This window comes from Urocampus carinirostris, chromosome 2 (assembly GCF_059441175.1).
Source record: "Urocampus carinirostris isolate Australia breed hairy pipefish chromosome 2, RoL_Ucar_1.0, whole genome shotgun sequence".
NCBI classification, from domain to species: domain Eukaryota; kingdom Metazoa; phylum Chordata; class Actinopteri; order Syngnathiformes; family Syngnathidae; genus Urocampus; species Urocampus carinirostris.
This window is the reverse complement of record NC_142350.1, coordinates 50,393,267-50,406,943: the sequence shown is the minus strand read 5'-3', so window position 1 is coordinate 50,406,943 and position 13,677 is coordinate 50,393,267. Positions and strand designations below refer to the sequence as shown.

Here is a 13,677-nt window from a genome sequence, read left to right as displayed (position 1 = left end):
AGTTGAGTTAAACGTGGGTGGTTTTGTTCTCTTAACTAAAAGTTGTCGTGTTCCCCACCACAGCCACCCTAAAGGTGATCTCGGCCGTGCTCCAGTTTGGAAACATTTCTTTTACAAAGGACAAGAACCACGATCAGGCGTCCATGCCCGACAACACGGCGGCTCAGAAGTTGTGCCACCTTCTGGGCATCAACGTGCTGGAGTTTACAAGAGCCATCCTCACGCCAAGGATCAAAGTGGGGAGGGAGTATGTGCAGAAAGCCCAGACCAAAGAACAGGTAACGTTCCTCCTATGGGTTTTTCTCTTAACTATCTGTTTGAGTATTCAAATAGAACTACTATTGATTGCAATTTTCATTTTTGTGTGGTATTGATTGATCGTTTTATTTAAAAAGGGACAATGCAATTTCATTCTCTAATAAGTTTTAACAAAAAACATTTAGAAAGTTCGGGATAAATACATGCAGTATTTTTCCCAATAAACACAATCTATCACTTGTTATTTCAAGAACCAAGCCATGGGCTACCAGTGTGATAATAGTGCCCAACTAGTAGCTGCTGTTACCTTTATTTAAAAAAATAAATAAATAAATGAATAAAAACTACCGAAAAATTCAGACTATAAGGCGCACCTAATTATAAGCCGCGTCCAGTACTCTTAAAGTAAAAAACATTGTATAAACATAAGCGGCACCTGACTATAATTCGCATGTGTCCACATTGAAACATGAGATATTTATAAAGTAAAACAGACCGGGTTTTAATATTATAAGATACCGTAACCCCCTTAACGTTCCGACGACCCGCTGGTGGGCAGCCAGACTTTTGATCAACAAATATGTGTCTGTGCGACGTCACCAGTCACTGAAATACTTCATGCCACATATCATTTGAAAGCTCTTGGGATTTAAGAAATGAAATGAAATGAAATGATCTGCATTTATATAGCGCTTTTCAAGTCAATGACTTCCCAAAGCGCTTTACAATGTGCTCCACATTTCCCAATAGCGGCCTTGCAGCCATGTAAGGCGCTAACCTGCTTATTGGGGGTATTAGGGGTTCATTGTCTTACCCAAGGACACTTCGACATGTAACACGGACGAGCCGGGATTCGAACTGGGATCCCTTGGGATCCCTTGATCCCAAGACGAGCGCTCTACCTCCTGAGCTACTGCCGCCCCATGATGACCATTTCAAATGATCCTCTTCAGAGAAACATCTCGATCAGTCTGAAACAAGATACCTGAAAACTATAAAGCCGGGTATTGCTCATATATAACGTCTCTCGGCTTTCTTCAACTTTTTGAATGTCCACAAAAAATGGCCTTGTTACGTAAAGGACAATCCAAAGATAGATAGATAGATAGATACTTTATTCATCCCCGTAGGGAAATTCACACTTCCAGCAGTCTACCCCGTTGTTTGTTAACAGATGAACATGATGCCCTAGGGGTGCTTGTAGCAGATGACGTCACGCCAGTCCAAAAGTTCGACATCCCTGCAGCAGATGGAAAACTTTTCTATGCGAATATCCAGGGATACACCACCTCATGTTAGCAAGTCCGCCTCCTCTCCGATTCCCCCCGGCTTTCGTGTACAAGAATACAACCGTGTACAATATTTACAACAAAACAGACGATAATGCCAAAGGATTAATAGAAAGCTTCTTGTATTCCATTCGTTTTGTCACATTATTTTGGTTTACTCGTAAAATCGTTTGCCCGCCCTTTTCGATTGACACCTTTTCCATATTATTATTATGATGAGGGTTGGTTCATGCTAGTTTTAGCCATGCACAAAGCGCAAAGTTTCATTAAACTTGCATCTTCCTAGACACATATAGTGACTTGCGAAACTATTTAGCCCCTTTGAACTTTGTGACCTTTTGTTCCACTTCATGATTGTGTCCCACTTATTGTTGACGCTTCACAAGAAATTACAGTTTTATATCTTTATGTTTGAAGTCTGAAATGTGGCAAAAGGTCACAATATTCAAGGGGGCCTAATAGTTTCACAAGCCACTGTATATTCCACCTGTCCCACTCTTACCTTTACTGCTTGGGCGCCAGATACAAAAAAATGCATAGATTGGTCGCATCATTGCATAAGCTGCAGGGTTGAAAGCTTTGGAAAAAAGTCGCGGCTCATATTACGAATTTTACTCTAGGTTCATGTGCATCAGTCAGACTGTATGTGCCCCCACTTTCATCTGTAGAAAACCAACGACAACTTTTTTGTGTAACAAGCCAAGATGCTGATCTGTCAACAGACAGCATTACACAGAACCAATTATTTGCAATCAGAAACAATCTAACAGCCTACAAAGTTTTTTACACACTCACCTGTAGAAAACCAACAACAACTATTTTGTATGACTAGCTTTCATTTGCCGAGACAAAAAGTGATTGGAAAATAATATTTCAAAGTAGGGGTGGGTGATAAAGCACACAATGTTTTTTAAATCAAAATCTCATAATTTTTATAAATGATGTTATTTTTCTTTTATTTTACTTTCAGGTTTAAACAATAATATTTTAAGCCAACTAAGCTGTCTAAACAATTTAGATTTGAAATGGAGGAAACCAAACCAAATGTATTTAGAGCAAATTGAATGAAAGCACACAGTCACGTATTAGTGAATTCAATCTATTGTCTCTTTTTTTCAAGGCCGACTTTGCTGTGGAGGCCCTGGCCAAGGCAACGTACGAACGCCTTTTCAGATGGTTGGTTTACAGAATAAATAGAGCTTTAGACCGTAGACAGAGGCAGGGAGCCTCCTTCATCGGCATCTTGGACATCGCCGGATTCGAGATTTTTCAGGTGTGTTTGTATCATTGATGTGGCAAAATTACCTTTTGTGGTCCGAAAACAACAAATGCATTTACGGTGAGTGCTTAAAAAGAAATTCAGTTAGACAGAAAAAGTTATACAGAAGTAAGAGTGGAGAGATCAAAAATGCAAAAAACACATGTTAATTGTACTTTTAGGAAAGTGGTTGGCTGCAATGAAAAGCTTGTAGCATCTACACTGAAAAATCTTGCTCTCCTCTTTTTTAGTTACATATTTTGATTATATTTTAGCTTATAATGGAATGGAGAGTGAATAGCGACAAGAAAAAAGGAGTAGCAAGGAATTGATTATGATGGTACTGTAGTTGGTGCAGTTTAAAGATATGAATGAGTCAGACTGAAATATTTCCCAAGTAATATAACGATAATCGTAAACGAAACTGTCGCTGAACATAGACGTTACACGCAAATTTTGTGTTCATGAATTAAGACTGCTGAACTGTATATACAGTAGTTAGTTCAGCTAGCTGCTAACAAAACACCGTGGTAGAAGAGCTTTACAGAAACATTTGAGAATATTGTCTTTTTGTAAAAACTTGGCACAACTACCGTTTTGACCTCAAGCTCCTTTCTTCTCGTCTGCAAAATGATAAATAAGCAGCCGCAATATGCATAAACTTGTCCATCTGTAAAAACCAGCTTTGCACGGCTTGCCTCACTTAAGACCTGACGTCATCACAACCTTGTTTTTTTTCCTGCGAAATGCAAGTTTTGCAAACCATTTAAGGGCATCCTTAGTTTATATCCACATTAATGGTACTGAATACCGAATTCCAATTCGAAAAATAAAGTTTCCTACATTTTCTAGTTCAAATCTGTTTATTAAACCGCATAGTCGATTTAACAGAACTGTTTTCGTGTTGTAGATGAACTCTTTTGAGCAGCTTTGCATCAACTACACCAACGAGAAGCTCCAGCAGCTCTTCAATCACACCATGTTCGTCCTGGAGCAGGAGGAGTACCAGAGAGAAGGCATCGAGTGGAACTTCATTGACTTTGGTCTCGATTTGCAGCCCTGCATTGACCTGATTGAGAGACCGGTTTGTTGACTATTAACAGTAGCTTTGCTTAAATCTTTAAAGGTTTGTGAATATTTGCAAATTAAAGCTGTTTCAAGGGACAAAACCCCTGGGAAACGACATTCATCTGTGCTTAGGTGGGGATCGTATACTGAGATTGGCGTATTGAGATGGATAGAAACCTATGGAAATGTTTTATATACTCTACCCACGGATAAAACATTCAAATAACAAAATATTTTAAAGTAAGTTCTACATATATGTGTATAATTAGAATAAATAAACAGTTAAGGTAAAAATCAAATTTTATTTGCTGTACTTTTGGTGACATGAGCTGGACGAGTGGAGCAGTCGGTGGATGCAGGGGGGGGTCAATGGCAGCAGCGCATTAAAAACAAAAAGAAGATTTTCTTGCTTTAATCGCCTCCTTATTTTTAGTAATGTCCAAATATTGAAATGGCCATGCAACTTTAGCAAGGGTAGCCTCCTTCGTAATTCTTGATAATCTCAAACTTTGTTTCGATAGTTATCATTTTGTGGCTTCTACCTTAAGCATCACTGCAAGCCTTGTTTTTGTAGTGAATAAACAGCATTCAAGAAATTTAGTATTACATTGCCGGATTGCAAAGTCTTAATAAATCAAACGAGATTCTGAACAGAATGATGAAAGAAAAAGGTATTGTGGCAGGTCGTTCCACCAATAGCATATCTGCATTTTAATGTTTCAGTGTAGCAAACATATAGCAAACCAGCATTTTATCTGACATCAACCAATAGCAGACCCGCCTTTGGGGACGCCCAAAAATGAATTGATGTTGTATTGTGGGGTAAATACTGGGGCCGAACATAAACATTTTATTTCACAACGTTGTAATGTGAGGTCGCCGTAACCCGGGACTTAATTTTTACGGTTTTTGTACGGAAGATGATTAAAAGACTACCCTCATTTTTGGCTAGGCCCACCCACCCGGCGTTTTGGCCTTGTTGGACGAAGAGTGCTGGTTCCCACGCGCTACCGACCAGTCGTTCGTGGAAAAGTTGACCAGCCAGCAAGGCGCCCATCCCAAATTCTTTAAATCCAAGCAGCCACGGGGCGAGGCCGACTTCTCCATCATCCACTACGCTGGCAAGGTGCTCAGTAACTTGAAAACACGGGTGGTATGTTTTGGTGTCTTACTTTTTTACTTACTTTTTAAATGCAGGTTGACTACAAGGCCAGCGATTGGTTGGTGAAGAACATGGATCCTCTGAACGACAACGTGGCATCCCTCCTCCACCAGTCTTCTGACCATTTTGTGTCCGAATTATGGAAAGAGGGTGGGACTACTTTCTAAAATTTCTTTGAATTATCTGATAAATGATGACAATTGTAACCTATTTTCCCTCAACGCATATGAATATACAACCAATGAAGCTCAACTAAATTGTTGATTTCCTGTTTTTTTAATCTTGCATCATGCTGTTATCTATCTTTCCTCTTAACTCAAATATTTTTCTTTTTTTTTCTTTCTTTTTTTTTGCACTTCTCTTTCCCTTATTGCTTTCCTGCATCCCACCTCAGACATTCAAACTCTACCTCGTGTCTACTTCTTTGACACCTATACAACAATTCAGGCGAATGGCTCCGACAGTAGGTTGCTCCGCACCACCGTGCATGCCTCCCACCCCTAAAATTCTGTTGGTTTTTTCTGCGCCCTGTCCCTTGGTAGAATTTTTTTTTTTTTTGAAAAGTTTTTGTTATTGTGGTTGTGTCTGTTTTATTTATTGTTTCCTTTTTTTTGTAAAGTAGTGATGTGTGACCACTGTGAAATTAGCAGCATGCTCAAAGATCCCAACGCAATATTCAGGATCACACATCTTCAAGTGTGCTTACCAAAAAAAGGAAGCAAGGTGATCCTGAATGAGCTTGATACACTCAAAAAGTTTGGACTACTGCTACAGTAACCCCCTTGGGATATGTCATTAATTGTCGTATAGCGGTGGACAGAAACCTATGGTAATATGCAGCTAATGCGTTCCGAACCCCCGGCACCCAAAGGGAGAAGCAATTGTGACGGTGGATTGAAATTAAAATTAAAACTGATTTTAAAACTCACTTATGAGGATCGTCATGCCCTAAGGAGACTTTGTTTTTGATAATAGTCCAAATCGTCGATTTGCTAAAGACATGCAACCTATCGAGGGTTGCAGTCCTTGTGCCTTAATATTTCCTAATAATTAAAACTCATGTTTTCATTGTTATGTTTTTGCTTCTCCCATAAGCATCATTGTTTGACATTGGGGCCATACAGTATAAAAATAATACAGTATTATTTGGCCAATACATAATTGCAGACACCATAAAGGTAGAACTGTAAACATTTTTGTGAATGCAAATGATTTTTTCCTAAAGTCGTATGTCGGGGAAAATGTTGTAAATGGGTGCCAATTCCACACCATAAGCTTAAAACTTTGTTTGGCGGGAATGCCATATCCCGGAGGTCACTGTACACCCTATTTTCTCAATAAGTAGCTTTCTGAGTCACTATTAGTTCTCTGTAGTATTTTCGAATTTAGCTATAGCTTTAGAGACATCTTCTTGCATAGTGCAGTACAGTAGTGCAAAAACCCCCCACTTTTGGCTACATATACAGTATGTCCATGGTTTGTAGTATGGGAAACGTCCTAACTTTTTCCGAACTCTATCCAGTGGATCGCATCATTGGTCTGGATCAGGTGTCGACATCAAACGAGAACAGCGGGCCGGTCGCATTCGGCGCTTCGGGACTGAAGACCAAGAAGGGAATGTTCCGTACCGTGGGACAGCTGTACAAAGAGTCCCTGGGCAAGCTGATGGCCACATTGAGGAACACCAACCCAAACTTTCTTCGCTGTATCATTCCCAACCACGAGAAGAGAGTGAGATGCCACAGGATTGTTTGTAAATAAATTAGGCGAAAAAGCAACTAAATGGATACCAAATCATTGCACAGGACTTAATTCTGTAATTATTCACTGCCATTGATGTCTACATCCGCCAAAGTAACCGGCAAAAATGCCGATAGCCATCATTGGCAGTAAATTAGTCAATAATATAGTTTCATCTGAAAAAACCTTTGCTCGTAACTTATATTAACTCATCCAATGCCATTATCTATGGGTGACAAGAATCTTTAAAGAGCTGCAATTTAATTATTTAATAGAAATCCTCCAGTTCCACATAAAAAACACATTTTCGTTCTCCTGATCAATATTTTAGGCCGGCAAGCTGGCACCTCACTTAGTTTTGGACCAGCTTCGTTGCAACGGGGTCCTTGAGGGGATCCGTATCTGCCGACAAGGCTTTCCTAACCGGATCCCGTTCCAGGAGTTCAGACAGAGGTTAGCGCAGTCGTATCAGTCAAGCTTCTATTTGTTCATCGGTTATTTGTTTCCCACACCCACGCTCACTGAAATGTATCCCGCAGATACGAGATTCTGACTCCCAATGCAATTCCTCGCACCTTCATGGACGGAAAACAGGCCTCAGAACTCATGGTACGTCCTTATTCGACACCAAAGGGCCACAGATTTGATGCAGTCAGACAAATTCTCATTTTGAATGTATTGATCAGATTAAAGCATTGGAACTGGATCCAAACTTATTCAGAGTGGGCCAGAGCAAAGTGTTCTTCCGTGCCGGTGTGCTGGCTCACCTGGAGGAGGAACGAGACCTGAAAATCACGGACACCATTATTCGCTTCCAAAGCGCAGCTAGAGGCTACCTGGCACGCAAGTAAGAAAAGTTAGCAATTTATTGAGCCATTGCCAATCAAGGGGGATGAGGATGAAAAATGGTGAAACCACAAAGAGGTGAAAGTAAATAGAAGTCTAAATTAGTCATATACACAAAAGTAATTGCATCTGTCAAGGTGTTAACTCCGTTTGAAGGACTCATTATAGGCTCAAGATTCACTATTTTAGTGTCACGAATCAGGGACTTGACTCACTGCTCTGGGAAGCAGGAAGCAAGGCAAACATGCTCAAAAAAGTGTTTGATAAAAAACCAAGTAAGAGAAAAACTGGTTTTCTCAAACCAAATAAAAAGTCAAGTCATTTTTATTTGTATAGCCCTAAATCACGAAGAGTCTCAAAGGGCTTCACAGATTATTACACTATATTACACAGACTATTTTTCAGCCGACGAGAAGAGTAGGTTATTCATATGCTATGGAGTCCATACAAGAAAACATATCTGACGTGACAATGACAAGACAATTGATTCCAGTCTATACATAGAGCTGCTATAACAAAGTGCAGGTGTGTAGACAGATTTGGTTAGAAAAGTGCTACTCAGTGTGAATTGTGTGGGAAGACGAATAATGATCAACTGTCATCTCACATAAAATGTAGGGTTGGTGACATCCAACTGCACAATCCATTCGTAGCAAATGTCTCAATGAGTGCTTTAATATCCAAGAGTTACTATTGCCCCACAAATATTTAAACTTCCTTACAGTCCTGACCAGTGACGTGGGAAGCAGAACCCTTTCGACAGGAATTTGGCAAGGAGCCTCTGGAATGCTGTGAATGGCATGAATAATGGGGCACGCGGGCTAATTAGAAACTGGAAATATCGGTTTACTCACATTGCCAGTCCTCTGCAAGAATGTAAGAAGGATCGTGTGCCGTTTTTTGATTTAATGCAAATACAAAGGACAGGTTTTTTAATATATATAACAATCAAAAGGTACATTCTAAAAATCAATCCAATTGAACCTTGTACTCTCTCTTTTTTTAAATTGTACTTATCAAAATGTTTTAAGAGTAAATACTTTGGTTGGGTTGAAATGTCTAGATTTGGACAAGTTAATTGAACCAAAATAATAATACCATTGAGGAGAAACAAGGCAGTTGTCACAAATCTTATGAAAATGAGGGCTACTTTCTGGTTGCTATGTATGTATATATGTATATATATATATATATATATATATATATATATATATATATATATATATATATATATATATATATATATAGCACAAAGAGTTTGTCACTTTACTAGTACGTTATCTTTTTTTTAAATTCAAGGACTGACTGAATGGTACACCTCTTATTTAGTATGTTTAATGTTTACTTGTGGTGTAAGAAGTAAAGAAATTAAGAGCTAGATTTGTATTACTCTGCAATAAATAGTGAGGTGACACGTGATAGTATTAATATCTACACATTGCGAGATACTATCTGTCAAACCAAACGAGCACTATCAGATTCTGAATATAGTCATTGTCAATGACCAACACATTTTTGGTTGGTAGAATACATTTATCCCATAAACAAAATGCAAAATTTGCAGAATAAATATCCAGAATGAATATCCATATAACCCAATACCCGTACATAACCTAATATAAACATTAAACGTGCCGACATGGTACCATAAAAACTTAATAGCAGCATAGTTAAATAAGTCAATGTTAAAGTGCAATTGTGTCCCTCTGTTATCATTTACATCAAGGAAGGAGGATGGCGAAAGTGTTTTTTTAATGATAATGTACTGCAGTTCATTTATTGTAGTGGGTGGGGTGTGATTGTTGTCCTTAGTGGATTCAGAGAGAGGGGATGGGAAAATTCAATAGCCTTACAGACTGTGGATACAGACTGTTGGGCGGTCTGGATGTTCTGGCCTGTATTGACTGGTATAAGGAGGTGAGCAGTGGTGCTTGTCTGACAGGATGTTGTGCACTGGAGGTGGTGCTTATCTCTGGGAAAGTTGTTCCTATAATTCTCATGGCAGCTTTCATCACCCGCTGGAGCACCTGCTGGTCAGCCTTAGTACAGCAAGAAAAACACATTAAGCATCAGTACGTTAGTACACTGCAGATGGCACAGATGTAAAAAATTACCATTACCCCCAGGAATTTAAAACTTCTCACCTGTGTTGCCAATAGTGAGAGGTTGATGCTTAATTTGTTTTTTCCCTGAATCCACCACATCCAAACATGGAGTCGATTCATTGTTTCTTTGTTTTCAGAGCCTTCATGAAGAAACAGCAGCAGCTGAGTGCTCTGAGGGTTATGCAGAGAAACTGTCATGCTTATCTCATTCTCAAGAACTGGCAGTGGTGGCGCCTTTTCACCAAGGTGTGTTTTGTTGATATTTTCAGCTCTCTCACTTTTTTCCGGAGTTACATTTGACGTTCGGCTGGCTGTTTGTGCTTTCCAGGTAAAGCCACTTCTTCAGGTGACTCGACAGGATGAGGAGATCCAAATGAGAGAATCTGAGCTGCTGAAGGCCAAGGAAAGACTTGCTCGAGTGGAGCAAGACTTCACTGATCTGGATAAGAAACACATTACAGTAAGCCCATTTTATTTTCTCTTGTGATCACAATTATCGACTGCACTCTCTCCCTCACTTTGTTTTTTTATAGCTTATGGAGGAGAAGGCAGTGTTAGCGGACCAGCTGCAGGCTGAGGCAGAATTGTTCGCTGAGGCTGAGGAGATGCGGTCCAGGCTGGCCAGTCGCAAGCAGGAGCTGGAGGACGTGCTTACAGAGCTGGAGAGCCGCTTGGAGGAGGAGGAGGAGAGGGGCCTGCAGATGACTAACGAAAAGAAGAAAATGCAACAGAATATTCTGGTACAGTACACCTGACTTGACTTGAGCTGGTTGAGTGTAATAATGGTTGGATACAAAGCGGGAGAGGAGATTGTACAGGCGTATTAAAATGGAATTTATATTAGACCTTGCAGGTTGCAAGGATTGTCATGCTCTTAGAAGATTTCCTTGCTTTTATCACCTCATTTTGATAATAGTTCCAATCATCGAATGGTTATGGCCATACAACTTATCAGGGTAGACGTTTGTGTGCCTTATTCCTCCTTGTAATTTCAATGCTTTGTTTCTATGGTTATCATGTTTTTGCTTCTCCCTTTCACTGCAAACCCTGGACCAATAGCGAATAAATACCGTACAAAAAAAATTCAGTATAATCACTGATTCGCAAAGTCTTTTACAAAACACACAAGATTCTGAACTGAATAAAGAAAGAAAAAGGCATTGTGCGTAGTTCAGCCAATTCCATATATGAAATGAAAAGTGAAATGATCTGCATTTATATAGCGCTTTTCAAGTCAATGAAGACTTCCCAAAGCGCTTAACAATGTGCTTCACATTTACCCATTCACACACACTCTCACACCAATAGCGGCCGTGCAGTCATGCAAGGCGTCGACCTGCTTATTGAGGGCATTAGTGTCTTACCCAAGAACACTTCGACATGCAACCGGGATTCAAACCTGCGATCGCTTGATCCCCAGACGAGCGCTCTACCTCCTGAGCTAATGCTGCCCGTGTTTTTATGATGCCGAAAAGCAAACCAATAGACCGGTTTTTACGATGATTTTAACCAATAGCAGACAAGCATCTTGTAACTCACTTTATTCACTAACACTTCAAAATTATAGTTTTATACGTTTTTGGGCACGCAAAATTATTTGTTGATGATGTCATATAGTGGGGTAAATGCCATAAAGACGGGCTAAAAAACATCAGATTCCACACTCCAAAGTGAAATCAAGATAGCTCGAACACACCGTTCCCCAGAAGTCTACTGTAGAACATAATGGACTGTGTGGAAAAACACATCTTAAATGCCATTTAAAGGGACAGTGTATAATATTTGACCACTAGATTTCACTGTAAACAAGTGCTAAAACCACAGAGAGGAATACAAACTATGGATACTCAAAGTGCCCAAAGAATTTACACTTTTCTCTTCCGCTTTTTCCCCAGTCTTTTTGGGATAGAAATAATAGTTCAATCTTGAAGGGACAATCTGTTATATTTGGCCACTTCATATCTCTGAATTTTGTCGTGCATCTGAAAACGAGTGCTAAAAGGTACATGGAAGAATACATACTATAGAGACTCAAAGTGACCAAAAAAAAACACTTAACGTATCTCGGGGAGCTTATGTTATGTCATATGAATCAAGATGAGTACACCTATGAGTGTTAAAAAACACATTTATATGATGGTTGAGTCAATACTTTTCAATTTAGTATATATTTTTAGCAATAAGTTAAGTTTTTTACCAATCATAGGCGCTATTTATTACATGCTGTCTCTTTAAACCAGCTTTATAATAAAACGCTTCTTTGTCCTCGTAGGACCTGGAGGAGCAGCTTGAAGAGGAGGAAAGTGCCAGGCAGCGCCTCCTGCTGGAGAAAGTTTCCTTGGAGACCAAAGTGAAAAGTCAGGAGAATGATCTTCTAAGTATAACGGAGCAGAGAGATCGCCTCATGAAGGTTTGCACTGCACGGACAGCCTTCCATTTAGAAAATATTTTTGCCCATGCTGTCAATGTGGCCTTCTACAGGAAAAGAAGCAGCTAGAAGATCGCCTGAGCGAGCTGACTGACCACCTCACAGAGGAGGAAGAGAAGAGCAAAAGTCTAAATAAACTCAAGAACAAACAGGAGGCCGTCATCGCCGACCTGGAAGGTGAAAAATAAAAGATAAAAAAAACTTTTTTGAGTGTGTCCATTTAAAGTTCTACTAACTTTAAATGTAGGTGTACAGAAAGTGTTTACATATGACTACATATGTCTTTCAATTTCATACCTATCAACTTCCGCCAATTGCTCCCCTTGTTGATGATTGTTAATCCTTATTAAGCAACAATAAACCTTACAAACACAATTCAGAACCTATTTACTCACAGCACCACGGACTATGTAAAATACCGCACGAATATTAACAATCTATGATGATGTTGTCGTCTGCTGTCAGTGACAAAGACGAACCGGGTTAGTGCTGGAATGAGTAAAACAAGATCTTTCTCATTAAAAAAAAAAGATTTCTGAATAAAAATTATAATACATACGGCGTGTATTATTTGAAATGATGAAACAAACGTGTAAAACTCCGGGAACACATTTAAGTTGAGAAGTATGTGATCTCTTCCCTGCGGTTTATTTGTTGTTGCACTGAAAAGTCAATATTTTTAATTACAATTTTATTGTGTATTTTTTAGAAATTCTGAATTTGTTGACATTAAAGTTGCTTAGTATAAAAATGTGGAAAGTTTAAAAGGGTTAAAAGTTCACTGTAGAGCAGGGCTCGGAAACCTGTGGCCCGCGAGTCATTTATGGCTCTTTTCAAGACTACATATGGCTCGCAAGCCATTTATAGCTCTTCTCATGACTACATATGGCTCGCGAGCCATTCATGGCTCTTTTCATGACTACATATGGCTCCGAAATAAAATTAGACTCCAACATCTCTCTGCGGCTAGGCTGCAGTAGCACTGAGCCCTAACAAGGTTGAGTCCAGTATATATAGGGCACATTTTAACTAGAGTTTACAGTCACACCAACATACCCCATTTTGGCAGTAGGTTGCTAACAAATCCTTTAAATGGAAGCTCGTTAAAATATGAATGCTCACTGATGACTTTTTGGTGAAAACCCACCAACAACACAAAAGAAAACACCCAGCAAACCACTTAGCGCAATTTGATTGGGCAAGCGATAGAGGCGGCAGATCTCTGCACCCAGGGCAAGGCACTCCCTTCGCTCTCTCGTCGCACAGTGCAGTCTGTGCCGCCGAAGGTAAATATGACCATATCTCTATCGTTTGCAGAATTTTTTGACATTTTTTACAAAACACATTTGCTTGCACCTTGTTTCGAAACCATTATATAGTACAAAAAACGATGGCCTAAAATGAGCCTAAACACTCTAAACTGAGGGAGGCAGATACATTTAAGTTGTATTTATTAATATGGGACACAGCCTCTGGCATTATTATTATTTCAAAGATTTGATCAAATCATCAAATAACGTTCG

General features: G+C 39.5%; 1 protein-coding gene across 6 annotated transcripts in view; it reads left to right on the top strand.

Annotated features, from left to right (window-relative positions):
• The window catches only part of myh14 (myosin, heavy chain 14, non-muscle), a 64,526-nt gene that overhangs the window by 30,478 nt on the left and 20,371 nt on the right, over positions 1 to 13,677 (top strand). For 4 of the 6 annotated variants that reach the window (XM_088326989.1, XM_088326988.1, XM_088326985.1 and 1 more), the window contains exons 12-26: positions 64 to 278; positions 2,668 to 2,820; positions 3,716 to 3,889; positions 4,826 to 4,999; positions 5,071 to 5,185; positions 5,430 to 5,498; positions 6,558 to 6,766; positions 7,107 to 7,228; positions 7,315 to 7,384; positions 7,462 to 7,622; positions 9,864 to 9,972; positions 10,055 to 10,186; positions 10,260 to 10,466; positions 11,999 to 12,136; positions 12,208 to 12,331. In XM_088326989.1, the coding sequence (XP_088183115.1) occupies positions 64 to 278; positions 2,668 to 2,820; positions 3,716 to 3,889; positions 4,826 to 4,999; positions 5,071 to 5,185; positions 5,430 to 5,498; positions 6,558 to 6,766; positions 7,107 to 7,228; positions 7,315 to 7,384; positions 7,462 to 7,622; positions 9,864 to 9,972; positions 10,055 to 10,186; positions 10,260 to 10,466; positions 11,999 to 12,136; positions 12,208 to 12,331 (2,172 nt within the window). The remainder of the gene's footprint in view (positions 1 to 63; positions 279 to 2,667; positions 2,821 to 3,715; positions 3,890 to 4,825; positions 5,000 to 5,070; positions 5,186 to 5,429; positions 5,499 to 6,557; positions 6,767 to 7,106; positions 7,229 to 7,314; positions 7,385 to 7,461; positions 7,623 to 9,863; positions 9,973 to 10,054; positions 10,187 to 10,259; positions 10,467 to 11,998; positions 12,137 to 12,207; positions 12,332 to 13,677) is intronic. The other 2 variants (XM_088326991.1, XM_088326990.1) reach the window with 1 other exon arrangement.